At 43.2% G+C, this 15,045-nt stretch overlaps 1 protein-coding gene across 1 annotated transcript in view; it reads right to left on the reverse strand.

Moving 5' to 3' along the window:
* LOC142578267 (cell adhesion molecule Dscam1-like) overlaps window positions 1-15,045 on the reverse strand; it is a 207,898-nt gene that overhangs the window by 13,683 nt on the left and 179,170 nt on the right. Inside the window, exons 13-21 of the mRNA XM_075687668.1 lie at window positions 12,211-12,358; window positions 10,407-10,555; window positions 8,307-8,438; window positions 5,523-5,690; window positions 4,531-4,601; window positions 3,836-4,076; window positions 3,310-3,402; window positions 1,426-1,647; window positions 914-1,219 (exon numbers count right to left, since the gene is read on the reverse strand). Of these exons, the coding sequence (XP_075543783.1) occupies window positions 914-1,219; window positions 1,426-1,647; window positions 3,310-3,402; window positions 3,836-4,076; window positions 4,531-4,601; window positions 5,523-5,690; window positions 8,307-8,438; window positions 10,407-10,555; window positions 12,211-12,358 (1,530 nt within the window). The remainder of the gene's footprint in view (window positions 1-913; window positions 1,220-1,425; window positions 1,648-3,309; window positions 3,403-3,835; window positions 4,077-4,530; window positions 4,602-5,522; window positions 5,691-8,306; window positions 8,439-10,406; window positions 10,556-12,210; window positions 12,359-15,045) is intronic.

The following is a 15,045-nucleotide window of genomic DNA, read 5'->3' on the forward strand; positions in this document are numbered from 1 at the left end:
CCACGCACCAAATCGCGAAGAGGTAAGAACACTTCGTTAAAAGAATTAAAAGAAACTCCCCAGTGGGACTTGTCAGATAATGCGTAAAAATTAGTTCCAGTCGCTAATGCTGCACTCATGCAACGGATGATTGATTGAATGACCGAGTTACGCACACTGCGGCTATCTGTGCCAAGGACTACGCAATACACCGTGATTACCTGTTACAATTACCTAATTGGTTGAACCAAATTAGTCGGAATTAATCTTATAGGGCAAATCAATGTAACCGTAATTAATCTGTATTAGGGTTCAGTAATATAATATGGAATACATGTAATTACCCTTGATAATGATGTAAGTAATGTATCCATAGTTTATTTTAGTTAGGCTAAAGCTATTCTAATTACCCTTAATTAGTCTTTATTCGCCTAAAGAATTGTTAATTGAAATTAGGATTAATTAATCATAAGCACCCTTAATAATTCTTGATTAGGCGTCAATTTTTTAATCCTAGAAATCTCTCGATTGAGTTAAACAGTTAATTACTTAATTGAATAAGAAATTTCCATTAGGCTTTCTTTATCTTGATTTGACCTAAGTAGCTTTATTTACGCCTGATTAATTTCATCGTAATGCTTCTTATTAGTCTTCTATTAGCCTTAATTTTACGAACTCTTCAGTACTCACTACATATAGTCATAATCATAAATATCAGTAGTCATATGTACTCAAGGAATTCCCATAGTTATATACTCCTATGGGATGCCATGTACACCTTTGGAGCGCATCGTGTCAAGCGTTAAAGACAGACGGACAGATTTCCGAGGGAAGTAGCCCTAGAATGCTCACGCATTAAAACAGATCCCAAGACAAAATATTCAGCTCACGCTACGTCGGCAAGTACTGGAACATGACACGCTGCCCGCCTTACCTCCAGAAAGCGTGAGCGTGGCGAACACGTATTCGGCCTCCGTAGCTCCCGCGTCGTTCTGCGCCGTGACCAGGAGGTCGTACCAGGTGGCAGGCGTGAGGTCAGGTATGACCAGTACCGCTGGCTGCTGGTGGTCCGGCACGAAGTGGGCGCTCGTCGCTGGAGACCAATCCTTGTGCGGCTGCGGCTTGTAGAGGACGACGAACGACGCGATGGGACAGCCGCCACTCTTCCAGGTGCCAAGCTGAAGTGTCACCGATGTCACGTTGGACTCTATCAGGTCACGCTGCTCGGGTGCCATCGGAACTGTGAGCGACAACAAGAATCGAGTGGAAGACGACGTAAACTTGTGCGCGAACACAAAATCCCACGCACGTTGTCTAAACAGCACTTCTTTCTTCTCTCTCTCCATGCGGGTAAACTTCTTCAATAAACGTAACCATTTAGAAAATAGCACTGCGAACGACGCGCTATCCACCAATTTTGGTTCGCAGCGAAGCGCCCGTACTCACCGGATCCATCTGTCTTGGCATGTACGACGTTGCTACGGGGTCCTCGCCCCGCCGAATTAAAGGCCACGGCGTAGAAGGAGTACTTGCGGCCACAGCGTAGGCCGCGATAAGCGTACGCGGACCTTTCGGCTCCGGTCTGCACCTCGGACCACTCGCCGGTGCCCTCGGCTGACTGGGTGTCCAGAGACGCGGCACGCTCTGCTTTGTGGAAGAGCACGAAACCTGCAAGTCGGCAAAACATTTTTGTTTCGTTAGACTAGGAGCAATGCGTATGGGATAAATATGCACAATCATTGGCTACGACGCACGGAGTCGACTACGCTCAGAAAGAAATTGCAGAATTGTGGTAAATGATGCTGCGTTTTCCCGAGCACTATTTCTTTTTTTCAAACTCACGCTATTCATCAACGTTTTATCGCCGACAAGAAAGAACAAAAAGAGGTGAGTTTTATGATTCCCAAAAAAGACCTGTTCTATCATAAATGGTGAGGCTTGAAAACTTGAGCGCTAACTGCTTTAGTAAACTGTCCCTTAAGTTTTCGAGTGCCTGCCGAATTGTCGCACGCTTATTAGGCTTAGCATTACGCTTATTTTGCTTGAGCACTAAAACAGTTGTCGCGGATGTCTGTTTCTATATTATGTCACGTTGACGCATATTAGGTGACATATATTGGCATATGCGAGGTGGCCTTTTCCCCTAGAGCAGTCAGGTTTTCGTTAAGGAATGTCCAGTGCTACCTAATAATATCTACGTTACATCATAGGTAAAAGCTTTACTGTGAATATTTTTAAACCTTTGACACACTCTTAACAACTATTCTGCATACGGAAAAATAGTAATTGTTCCTTGCTGCTGTAAGCAACAATAACATTACCCTTAAATGTTCCCTGACGATTCAATAAATATTGTCATTCCCTTTCCTCTTAACATTAAGTTTGTTCAAATACGCTCCCAGAAGATCCCAGAAGATTAGAAGAGTGGATGATCCAGATCCCCTCTGGAGTTTTCCCAGTATCAAGATTACTAGTAGGACGGAGCATGAATCCACCGAAGGCGGTGGCAGAGATAACGAAAGAAGTACGGATCCGTATAATGCAGAAGCTAGCATATTGTCAGTAGAGAAAAGCACGAGGAACCAGGATAGGAAAGATGTCCGTATAAAGAATACTTCAGGCACCGCCATCGATATAACCGCGACGGAAATCAAGAAAAGGCAAGAAGCGGACAGTACGCTGCGACATTATTTTGAAATGCCAGGGAAAAGGATTAAGAATAAGAAGAGCCGGGTCGTACATAGGTTTGAGAAGGTTGGAGAATTACTGTACCGAATAGCCAGAACCCATGATGGAAGAGAAACACGACAGCTAGTAGTGCCAGTGAGTTTACGAAGAGCAGCCCTCGAGTTGGCGCACGACACTATAATGGCTGGCCATCAAGGAGTAAGAAAGACGACCAGCCGAGTATCAGAAGAATTCTTTTGGCCGTGCATGCAAAGTGACAATAAACGGTTTGTGCGATCTTGCGACATATGCCAGAGAACCACACCAAAAGGATTGGTATCAAAGGTACCTCTAGGGACTATGCCTATTATTGAGCAACCCTTCCAGAGGGTCGCAGTGGACATTGTAGGCCCTATTAACCCAGCATCAAATAAAGGAAACAAGTACATCCTCACGATGGTGGATGTTTCCACTAGATATCCTGACGCTGTCCCATTAAAAATGGTGGACACGGTAACAATTGCTGAGGCTTTGGTAGAAATGCTTACTAGAAATGTTTAATTGAACTTTGCTCTTCAAAGTTCAATACTGAATTCAAACAATATTTCATGTTTAAATATATGCAATATGAATTAATTATCAATACAGTATTCAAATACTCACCATTGACTGGCTGTTCTCTCTCGATATTCCAGCTCAGATGAACAGATGACGACGTCGAAGAAACCAGCTTTAGCCGTGGTGCTGTGGGAGGATCTGGACAGAGTGAACCAGAGCAGCTACAAATTACTCGCGATGTTCTGCAAGCAAGCTTTTAAACAGAGCTAAGACAACAAAGGATACAAAAAAGAAGTCATTTTTAAAATTCAAAACAATGAATTACTGTAGTATGTGACTCGCAGCGTCAAACTGTTTTTTCCTGCTGTCATTATCATTAATGTTTTTAAGGAGATATCAGTGAGGCACTTGTGCTGCTGTTATGAAAATTTCGATTAGTTTGCCCTTGGCTTCCAAAGCGTGAAATGATTTTTTTTATCGTGCCTACCCTTTCCCTAGGCTACACATAAGTCACGCATCACAGCTTAGGTTCAAAGAATAAAATCAACGACACTATGTTCACTGGTATTGTACACGAATCCGCTAATCAAAATTTCGTGGGAAAGTGGCGGCGTGCACAGACTCAGCTCACCTATTTCGAGCGTCTGGGAGTGGACTTCCTCAGACACGGGCCCAGCGCCTTTAGCATTGAATGCCTGGACTACGACGCTGTAGCGGGTTTTCCGACGCAAGTCGGTCAGCTCGCACTGTTGTAAGGACGAAGCAGGCGAGCTCTCCAAGGTCTTGTATGCAAACGACTCTTTAGCGTCGTGCACTCGGTACCCGACGTAGTAACCCTGGACCAGGCCATTGGAGTCCTCATCCAAGGGTGGCTGGAGGGAGAAACGAGGGAGAGTGAACAGGGCGACGTTACCCTTTCTAGGCTGCTGCTTTCAGCGAACTGTTCGCCCTATCTGTAGAGAGAAAAGTACCGCTTCAGAAAAGACAGATTTTCATTGTTTTCTCAGCTGTCCATTTTACGAGCAAGTCCAGATTTTGCTTGTTGGTTGTGCAGCGGCACAAAGACATTGGCATCCGAGAAGCGACAATCGTTCCACCAAATCTAAAGACACAAACATAAAGAGCGAGACATTATGAAAGAAATACACCTAAAATTATGTTGCTTTGAAGTTTGTGAGTGCTCAACAGTGCTGCGTAAAGTCGCCTTTAGGCACCATCAGTGAACAATGCAAATGCCGCTTCTAATCTGTTTTTGGTTGTCGTCTGTTGCATTCATGCTGCACATCAAAGCGTTTTAGCGGCTTGAACACTTGTGGGAGAGCTTACCTTCCAGGCTACATGAAGACTCCTGGATCCTGTCGGTGTCACTTTGATGTCCCGTGGGGCGCCGCTAGGAGCTGTGTTAAACCATAATGAATGGTTAGGGTACCGTACGCTATCTTGGCTAAAACGTGCGATAGTTTACTGACAAACGGCGATCAATATTTTCTAATCAATCGGCTTTGAATTTAATAAGATTTAGGAGTATTCCACTAACGAGAATATCTCTCCTTCATCCTCAAGATTTCATTTCTCTTTTCATATTTCTCTTTTTATTATTACTTCGATTCTAACGGACGCAAGAAGAAAGCTATATATCCCCTTTTTTACATAATCTGACTAGTAAAACGGTACGAAACCCTCGTAATATACTTGACAAGGACAAGATTCACCCTGAATGAGTGTATTCGCTGACTGTACACCTATATTAAAAGAACAATAGATGTCTTTGGGGTCTTGATAAGGCTCTTTTTGTGGATTACAACAATGGCAGAGACGGTCATCCTTTTACATGGCAAGATATTACAGCAAAATGGTAAAAAAGTTAATACGATTGAGAACAAGTACGCAGTAGAGCTTGCAAGTAAAAGAGATTGACACAAGTTGTGCTAATTAAGTACAGCACCAGTTGTCTATAACTATATATTAAGCCCCACATAGTGACAACTACATTTCTCTAATCTGGAATCTGCGACCACTGTATTCCCTGAGTATTCTGACTGATGATATCGCGAAGCAAGTCCATAACAAAAATATTTAATTTGCTGTTATTGAACAATAATTGCCGTTTTCAAAATGGCAGCGAACGCCAGCCTGATGGTCCCATATTTTTCCTCATTGGCTTAGTGTAGAGAATCTTTGCGCTTTTCATAGCAGCTGCAATTTTCTATAAACTCAAATCTTCTCGTGAAAGACTATAGATTGCATCTTACTGTTACATTTTTGACTGACTGTAAGTGGAACATTTAGGAAAGTGCAGCAAACTGCATGCAAGATACCTTCTTCATCGGTTGTAACCACGAGCGATTCGCTGAATTCACTGGGCCCGATGATGTTTTCTGCCCTAAGTCGAAACTCGTAGGCGGTCTTTGGGCGCAGTGAAGAAACCACGTGTGTGGAGTCTGTGGGGTCGATCGTCGACATGCGCGAGTCACGCTTCCACGTTCCTGAAACGGGACATATGCGAGTAAAGGTAAGTTTTCACTAGACAGGCAGTAGAAAGTAATAATGCGGCCATGTAAAAACGCCTCATAATTCGACGCGCAATGAACTACCACCTTTTACTTCATCTTTAAGATTACTGTGCTTGCAATCCGGTGCTACAAATTAGAGAGCAATATATGTGGACACACGCAATTAAGCATTTAAAGCGAATCTGTATTTTGCATCTTCCTTCGACTTTTCCAGTGGTGCTGCAGTGGCTGTTTTGCACGCTGCATCGGAGTGTGTTGGAAAGCACATGGCAAGGGTGCGGAAGAAGAGATACGCGACGTCGGAAAGCATGTCTCGTCAGGGGGAGCGTGACCAGAATGCCCACTGGAGCTCCCTGGTAGCCGCCACAGTTCCCTCTCTCTGCGAAAGCGTTGCCGAAGCTGCGGCGTTTGCTTCTGTGCTCCTGCGCAATAGCCCGATGAGCGAGTAGAGTGGGAAGGCCGAGAATGAGGAGAACCGAATCTCCTAACCATCCAGACCCCGACCCAGTCGTCAAACGAGTGAACATCGACTTTACCATACTTCGCTTGTGACAGTTCGCTTACACACTGGGGGAAAGAGGCAATACCACGTCAGAAAGCATGCGTTGTTTAGGGTCTCTTCAATACAGCAAAAGCTAAAACCACATGTGGAAACGCTTGCGGTCTGAGTGGATAAACGTAAATCCGTTTAAACGTAAACGTTCCGGCTATTTCTGAAAAAAAGAAACATCGTGCAAATTTCTCCTTCCGGAAACTTACGCAGGGCGTGCTAGACGCAAAGCCGCATTAAGGCACCGCAATGTCACGACGACACTACACACGAGCAGCCCAGAAAATCAATAGTTCTGTATGCGACGCGATATTTCAACGGCTAGACATTGCCCGAGCTGCTGGGTTCAATCCCAACCACAGCAGCCGCATTTCAATGGAGCTGACATGCAAAAACGATCGTGTACTGATGTTTGAGCGCGTGGTAAAGAACCCTATGCGGTAAAAATAATTGTGTAATCTCCCGCTACGCGTACCTGATAATCATAATCAGTTTTGGCACGCTAGGCGCCAAAATTTATTTATAGTTTACCAAATCGACCCGGACTACAACGGGTCATTCACTTTTGCATAGTGTGGTGGACATATGAACTTGGGACACATATTGTGGGGAAGCGCGACTCAGGCCTCCTATCTGGAGGACGAGAACGAGTGGGACGACGATCGTAGGAGCAGCGAGCTACAAGACAAACTCTGGGCTCTCCAGAAGGCCCGCGAAGTCACGGAGAACCTCGGACTCCCCGTCCCGACGTGGGAGGTGCCCTCTACACCTTGACGAACAGTCAGGTGTCCTTCAGGACTCTTTTCGGAAATAAAGTTTCACCACCACCGCCACCACCACTTCGGCCACGATGCGATGAGTCACGTGAAGCAATGACCGTGCCAATAGCCTACAACTCCTCTTCAAGCAAACCGGTCCCGCTTTGTGTCCCGTGCATACTTGGACAATTGGTGCACGCAAGGGGAACGTCACCTTACCACTTTTGTAACGCAGCAAGTGCCCTACGACACTAACATTCGCAAACAACGTCACTGCCAATTGCCGTAAATTAATACAAATACAACAGAAAGCTTCGCTTACCCCCATTCCTACACTGCATTGCATCTGAACAATTTTTTAACTGTCATTCTGGTTTCTGCAGTCATCGAAGCCAATAGCATGACGTTTGAAGCCATGTAAAATTATCGTTCGAGACACCAAGACGTACACTATAGGCTGACCTTCATGAGCACGGATGGCCAGAAGTTGTAGGCTGCATTACCTAAAGGCATGTTAGATGTCTGAATATTATCAAATATATTACTGCCACAATATCCTTATGAACTGTGCCCTCACAGAGCTTCCAGATTAAATACCCAGATTAAAACTATCATCTACAGCACGACCTACTGCGTAAAGAGCGACCTGCGCATCCCGTGGTCGCCTACGGCAGCGCGCGGCCGAAGAAATACCACGTGATCCTTGAGTAGGGACCAAGCGTGCCGGTAGAGGGCGCCAGTGTTCCCCCTCACAGCAACGCCCGAAATTTTCCGGCCCTGCCTTCAGGAGTACGGCGATGACGGTAAAAATTCGCAGAGGAGCTGCAGTAAACTCGGCATTTCACATTGTTGACAGGGTGCGGCTAGAAAAATGCACGTCGATACATGCGATACATGCCCCAGATATTTGGTATATTCGCTGTGCAGTGCAATGAAATTTGAAACTACATTGAAGGCGCGGCCGCGCGGCTGCTAGGATTGAAATAGTGTAATCCCTTAGAGCTTTTGTTTTTTCCCTCATTGTCTGCTAAAATGTTGGTTAGTGCTGTGGTGCCAATATGGTCTGGTGCGTTTTTAAATGGGCAGATTTACTTCTCCAGTAAAAATAAATATCAATATTTCACATGCTGGCCCTTGTTAGTCTCGTGCGACCAGGTTGAATGTTAAGTTTGCCTATCTTGTTGTACAGAGATGTGCGAAACAGCAAGTCACTATCATTTCGGTGAATTACTTGACTAGAGACCAGCCAATTTATCTTGAAGCGAGAAACGGTGTACCTACCGTCTCTATGCTTGTATTCCAAGCGGTACTTGTTCACGGGGCTGTTACCGGAGTAGGGCGCCGTCCAAGAGATTGTCACCGAACGACTTGTTGTCTGCGATGCCTCCAAGCCACGAGGTTTCTCTGGGGGTTCTGGACAGGAGTATTAAAAAGTGCGCGGTGTAACCTCAAATGCACCACTGACCGTATCATCTGTTTTAGGAAGGCGCCTGTGTTACTGTTGCGTAAAGCTACTGTTCCTCCTATTGTTGTTTGTGAAGAAAGCTACTAATAAAAAAGTTGACACTCAATGAGTATCCTTAAGTGATTTGAATGCGAAGTCACTACGGCTTCTCTAAGTTATCACCTTAAATAAAAGCTCTACCCCAATCCACCTTAATACACCTTGCTATAATTTGTACCAACCTTAATCCATCTTAATCCACCGTAAGCCACTTTAATCCACCCCAATTTCGTTTAATACGCCCTTAATGTACTTCAATTCACTTTCATTCACTTGATACATACATACATACATACATACATACATACATACATACATACATACATACATACATACATACATACATACATACATACATACATACATACATACATACATACATACATACATACATACATACATACATACATACATACATACATACATACATACATACATACATACATACATACATGGTGTCCCAGCTAACTTTATTCAATTATGGGGTTTTACGTGCCAAAACCACTTTCTGATTATGAGGCACGCCGTAGTGGAGGACTCCGGAAATTTTGACCACCTGGGGTTCTTTAACGTGCACCTAAATCTAAGTACACGGGTTTTTTCGCATTTCGCCCCCATCGAAATGCGGCCGCCATGACCGGGATTCGATCCCGCGACCTCGTGCTCAGCAGCCCAACACCATAGCCACTGAGCTCCCAGCTAACTTTAGCCAGAGGTTAAAGATATGCAAATGTCACGTAGCTGGGTAGAACCAATGTAATGTTGTTTGCCGTCGGTTGAATATACTCGATTATTTTTTCATTTCGCCTAATTAGATAATTACTCTTAATTAATTAAACTTCTCAAATATTACAATTAGATGAAAAGTGTCCCTGACAAAATTCTACAGCGACATGAAAAGCTCCCGAAACAGCTTTCTCTCGCTCAATACATGCTACATAAAAGTATTTTTCCTAGCGTCAAGGCAGCCCGCAAATGCACCCAAAATTGCCGCGTGACAGGCCGCTCGAGGCACTTTGCGTTTATTTGCGGGCTTCTTTCGCGCTCAGAAAAATATTTTTTATAGCGCGTATTGAGCAACAAAAAACTGTATCGGGAGCTTTCCACCTCGCTCTACAATTTTCTCAATGACACTTTTCATCTAATTATATTATTTGAGAAGTTGATTATTAAGAATAATTGTCTAATTAAGCGGGGTGAAAAATAAATTGAGTATCTCCAAGCGACGGCAAGCAACATTACCTTGATTCGGTCCAGCTACGTGGCATTCGCATACAGATATATATACACACCACATGATTGGCTTTTTACACTTCACGCATATGCACTTTTTTCCGTGGCACTCCTATTGCTATATTGCTACATCACTGCAGCCTTGGTGTCAACGACGGGTGGAAGATATACGTTTAGGATTAAACTCAAGTCCATGCGACAGGAATACTTAGTTTTATACTTAATGGGCTGCTTGAAAGCACAGGAGGGTTATTTGAGCCTAATTTTTTAAAAGTCATGATGGAAGAAAATTTGGAAAATGAAGCTGCAACAAGCCTTACAAAATAAAACATCTTGTTTACTCGATCCGCATGCATTTTTATTATTACTTAGGTTCTACGTGTTACTTTTACGGCATCGATTTGGAAACGATGCCTCTTCATCGATGGATGTAGAGTACGGGCTCCATCAAAAATATATCAATCATTTCCGCATCCATAAAGCATAAATCGCGGAGAACATTAAGATTCACGCGAAACACTTTCAGCCGGTACGACGAGACATCTCATTAAAAAGGAAAGATTAAAGAAAGAAGACGCTGTCGTCGCGGAGTCTGCGCTTTCACGGGACCCTTGCAGGTCATCGGCGGACGCCCACGCACCCACCCTGGACGAGGACCTGGAAGCTGGTGTCGTCCTTGCCGTAGGCGTTCTCGGCGTAGCAGCTGAACAGCGAGGAGTCCCTGCGGTCCACACTCGGGATGCGTACCACGTACTCGAGTGCCTCAGCACCGGGCTTCTCTTCAACCACGTACCTGTGGTCAGGTCATTAGGAGTGGCAGGTCAATAGTAATAGAGCAATATTATTGTAAGTTACAAATCTGTAGCCTTGTATTAATTGTATACCGTAAAACCTAACGCATGTTCGAACCTATGCATCGCAACTGTGTAGCCCTCTTAGCGACGAAAACTAGCCAAAAAAATTGGGAAATAAAAATGGGCGCACTGTCTTTTGTTAAAGTAGATTTATTGCTAGGCATGCGATGCAAGGTGATACGCTATTGTTTCCTCATTGGCCAGCACAGCTCAACAATTAACGGAGGCAAGCTGCTTAAAATACTGCGTTATTTCAGGGAATTGACAATTATTCTGTTTGAGGTGAGACTTGTTCAAATATGGTGCTTTGCAATTCTTATACAAGGCTTGGGCCTCTAGGCGCGAAGCGTGCAAGAAATTTACCCAGAATGTTTTATTAGCCATTGGTTACAACTATAACTAAAGAATGAAGCTCAAGTACCCCTAGAAGATTTCGAGATTTAAAGCTAGTCGCGTTCTCTAACGTCTAAACAGCTTATACCTAGTGTCTTTCAGGCGTCATAAAAGGTCGTCATGACTTTCGCTTTATTTGGGACATGAAACGTCACACAGCTTGAGTGACACAATATGGCGACCAGCGTGTCTAGGTGTTTCATTGAGCTCGCAGGAAAAGCCAATGCTGCGCAGTGAATCATGGAAGGGTGATGAATCAGATGAACTTTCAAAGGTTTGGGAAAATACACCTGACGTTTGAAACATCGAGAGGCACACAAGACATAACGTAGTACCACCTGCGCGGTAAATTAAAGAGCGCGTAATTTTTATTTTAGGAATTGAGTGTGAAATAAATATTCCATACTATAGGCCGCAATAGTCAGCCTATAAGAAACTAGCATCCCCCTTTCTTAAGTTGTTTTTATTTTCCAAAACTACAAGCAATTACTTTTAATTAGTTAACTCGCTCTCTTTGGCCTCCTTTATTGGACGTCCATACTAGTATGAGCGTACTTATTGGTCAAGCTTATTGGCCCGCCGACCATTTTTCTCGCCCACCACGCCGTTTACTCGCTCAGCTAAAGCAAGGCAAAGGACATCGAGAGAGAAAGGGCTAAGATGTTCCGTCAAAACTCCATTCACAAACTTACTCATGAATCTGATTTTCAGCTTAAAGCTCATTTTGTAGAGTCTCTTTATTACGCTAACGACCAATGCTTTGGCTTCAGTCATTTTTATTCACTGTACTCTAAAACGACGACTAAGTGGATCAGTTAGAAAGATTTGAAACATTTGCTTGCTGTTGTGCGTTTCATTTCGAAAATGTCTCTATTTGACTGGTTTACTAGAGAGTGAAAAATTACTTTGGAGTCGCCAATGGAATATTTTCAGAACACATATTTAATAAAGTTCTCGTTCCCTTTCCATGCCTTGACACCACGGGAAGTTCTTAGCAGTAATTTTTGTGTCTCTCCCCATATGAACGCGACATAATATTCGCTGAGTTAGTAGATGGGGTAAAGCTAGGACGTTTGCATAAACAAAATCCAAGAAGCTTTAGTGCAGCTCTAAATTTTTTGTTATTTCTAGTTTTGAGGCTGTTCTAAAGCCATGCTCTACATCTGTATTTCTGCCTCCACGTAAGGCACGGCGCACGCACCTTGGCTCCAAGGCAGGGCTGAATGCATGCCTGTCTCGTGCCCACGTGACAGTGATTGGCGGCTCGCCGATGGCGCGGCAAGTCAGAGCAACGTTGTCACCACGACGAACTGTGAGGGCATGAAACTTGCGTTCGAAGTGCGCCGCCACTGCAGGTTAGACCAAAAGGAAGGAGGCGAACACAGATAAATGTTATACAAGTCTAATATGCTGCCGTCTGTGTGTCTCAAGAGGTGCCCTAAGAACTACACCATATTTATCTGCTAATATATTAAGAGAAGAAGACGGCATGTACCATAATATCACAATTGGATTGACAGATAACATAAACACACCATTAGCATAGTGTTCGTGCAAGAAATATTGAACCAGGTTTAAGCGCAGCAAGAATGTTTGCATCTAGAAATGGGTCTACGTTCCAGCTCTGGTCTTCAACTGACTTCTACAATATTTTCTTATACTTGTATAACTATCGCATTTACGGCCATTGCTGCCAGTGCAACAGGGTGCACACCGAGCGTTGATTTCTTCACTGCGATGATTATGTGAAGTCCGCACATCCTAGGTAAAATGAAGGCGCCAGTAGGACAGTGGCCATAAGGTAAGTGAAGACCGAAGTTTAACTTAAGTTTTGGAAGCATAAAGCTTGGGAAGATTTTCATTCCTTTCGTTTGATTAAAGTATTTCACAAGGACTGATTGTTTGTGCAAGTCCATCGCTTCATTGGAGCCATAATGCGTGAAAACCAGTCCTTCCAGACATTTACTTTGAAAGAACTCCAAAGCTAAGCTATGAGATTTATACTCAGTTCACAATTTGCAAGAGTTGTGTAGAAATCATCGAAGACGATTGTCAAAGTAAGCGAGTCACAAAGCACTTCCACGAAGGTTTGCGCTTTATTAAAGATATGGTGTGTTTGAAGGCGCATATTTTTGCAGTCATAATATTTAGGCTTAACTTATGCTTTTAACAGAGCAATAAATAAAGTTATTTGATTCATTTCGATTTTTTTAATAAACACGCTGATTTAAAAAGCAACACATGAAGGAGCGAAACTGAAGCATAAGTTTACAGGACAAAGCAGGGATGTTTGTCTCATTGGTTTTGTTGCATTGCGTTTTGCTTTTATTGATATCACATAAGGAGATGCTGATGCATAATTTAAGGCGCCGGCCACTCCTTGGCAGTTAAATGAATCTAGCTTACAACGTGCAGGGTTCAAGATTACATAACAAATAAGCTTTTCATAGGAGCACCAGCACTTCCCAAGCAACGTTTTCGCAGTAAAACTGTGACGTAAGAAACACTTGCTACATACAATATACAAGGTAAATGACTTCACAGTTCTGCAGAAAACAGCCTAAGAAAATGATACTGTCACTTCATAATACAGTCTGTAGTCAGTGGGTGGTACATATATCGCGTAAATTCATTGTCTCACATAGTCACAACACAACAGTCAGCATGACGTAATCCACGAACACATACATATTAATTGCTTCATTGCGCACGTAGAGAACATAGCTGTTGATTAGAAAACCTGTTGCGGGAGCATATGTACGTGACAGCACGTGAACCGAAGGGGGAATGATATCCGAAATAAAAACAAAAAAACATTTTTCGATAGCAGTACCAAAAACACTTAAGCTCATGGAGAAACTCTTCAGTGAGTGTGGTGTGCCAGTAGAGTTTCCTCACAAGGAACTTTAAAAAAATGGAGCCGGTAATGTATTACCAGCGCGTGAAAGTGCACGTGCTATATGAAAAGTTCGTTTACGTTTCAACTTTCGCTCTGAAAAAGCAATACTTTATCTAATTCAGTTGTTCAAATATTTGCTGAAAGTGACACTTCCACCCGCACATGAGAGCGCGTTTGTTTTTCTTCAAACGCTGCGAAGGTATATATTCAATTTGTTCGAGCTTGTCAATTTTCGTTAGTTCAAAATATTTACTACTATTCTCTGTTCGCCGACTACGTGGAATGTCAACAATACCTCGCTTCTTGGCCAATCCGAAAAAAGACGGGCAAGTTTTGCGGAAATCGGTACGTCAGTGTGGGCCATCCACGTGGTCAGCCCCGAGTTCCAAGTGCAAGTTCCGCGAAAATCGGTGGCGCTGTGCACGGAACACATTTGGAGGGTGCTGATGCTGAATGTCGTGGATATCAATCGACAGACAATGCTACTCTCCAAGAGTTTCTAACCGAAGTTGCAGCATGCAAGGCATGGTCAAACAGTTAAAGGTTTAAACGTGATTTTTGAAAAACGCTGATTTGAAGAAATTAAGGAACGTTTTCTCTGCAACCATTGAACGCTTTCTTTTTATACTCTCTGTCAATTATTACACATTGCCCAATGCCACTGACTGAACTAGAAACCTATTTTCGTAATGAAAATATTTTTTGTTTGTGTTTACAACTTTCTCTAAGCAAATAAGCCCCTAGTTGTACTGTCAAATACTATGCAACGTGTATTTAAGAAATAGAATGATTAAATTAATTTATTTAATAAAATGAAAAGGCCATATTGTAAGGAAGATGTGAGAGAAGTTTCATTGCTGAACTAACATTATTTATCATTCAAATTATGCTGAACCAAGATAACAAAACTGTCCGTATTATGATTTCTTTAAATAATTTCCCAGTTTCTAATTTTTGTTGCATTATTTTCTATACAGGCCAAGTAGGTGCGCGTTATAATAGGTCTGCCAATTTTGAATTATTTACGACCAGTGGAGGTCGAGATGTCGGCTAAAAACCATAAGATTTTTAATCCGTGTACCATCCCCTCTTCAAAGAGTCGGTACAGCTGACGTACCGCGAATGAACCGCGCAGCA

This window comes from Dermacentor variabilis, chromosome 4 (assembly GCF_050947875.1).
Source record: "Dermacentor variabilis isolate Ectoservices chromosome 4, ASM5094787v1, whole genome shotgun sequence".
Classification (NCBI taxonomy): Eukaryota; Metazoa; Arthropoda; class Arachnida; order Ixodida; family Ixodidae; genus Dermacentor; species Dermacentor variabilis.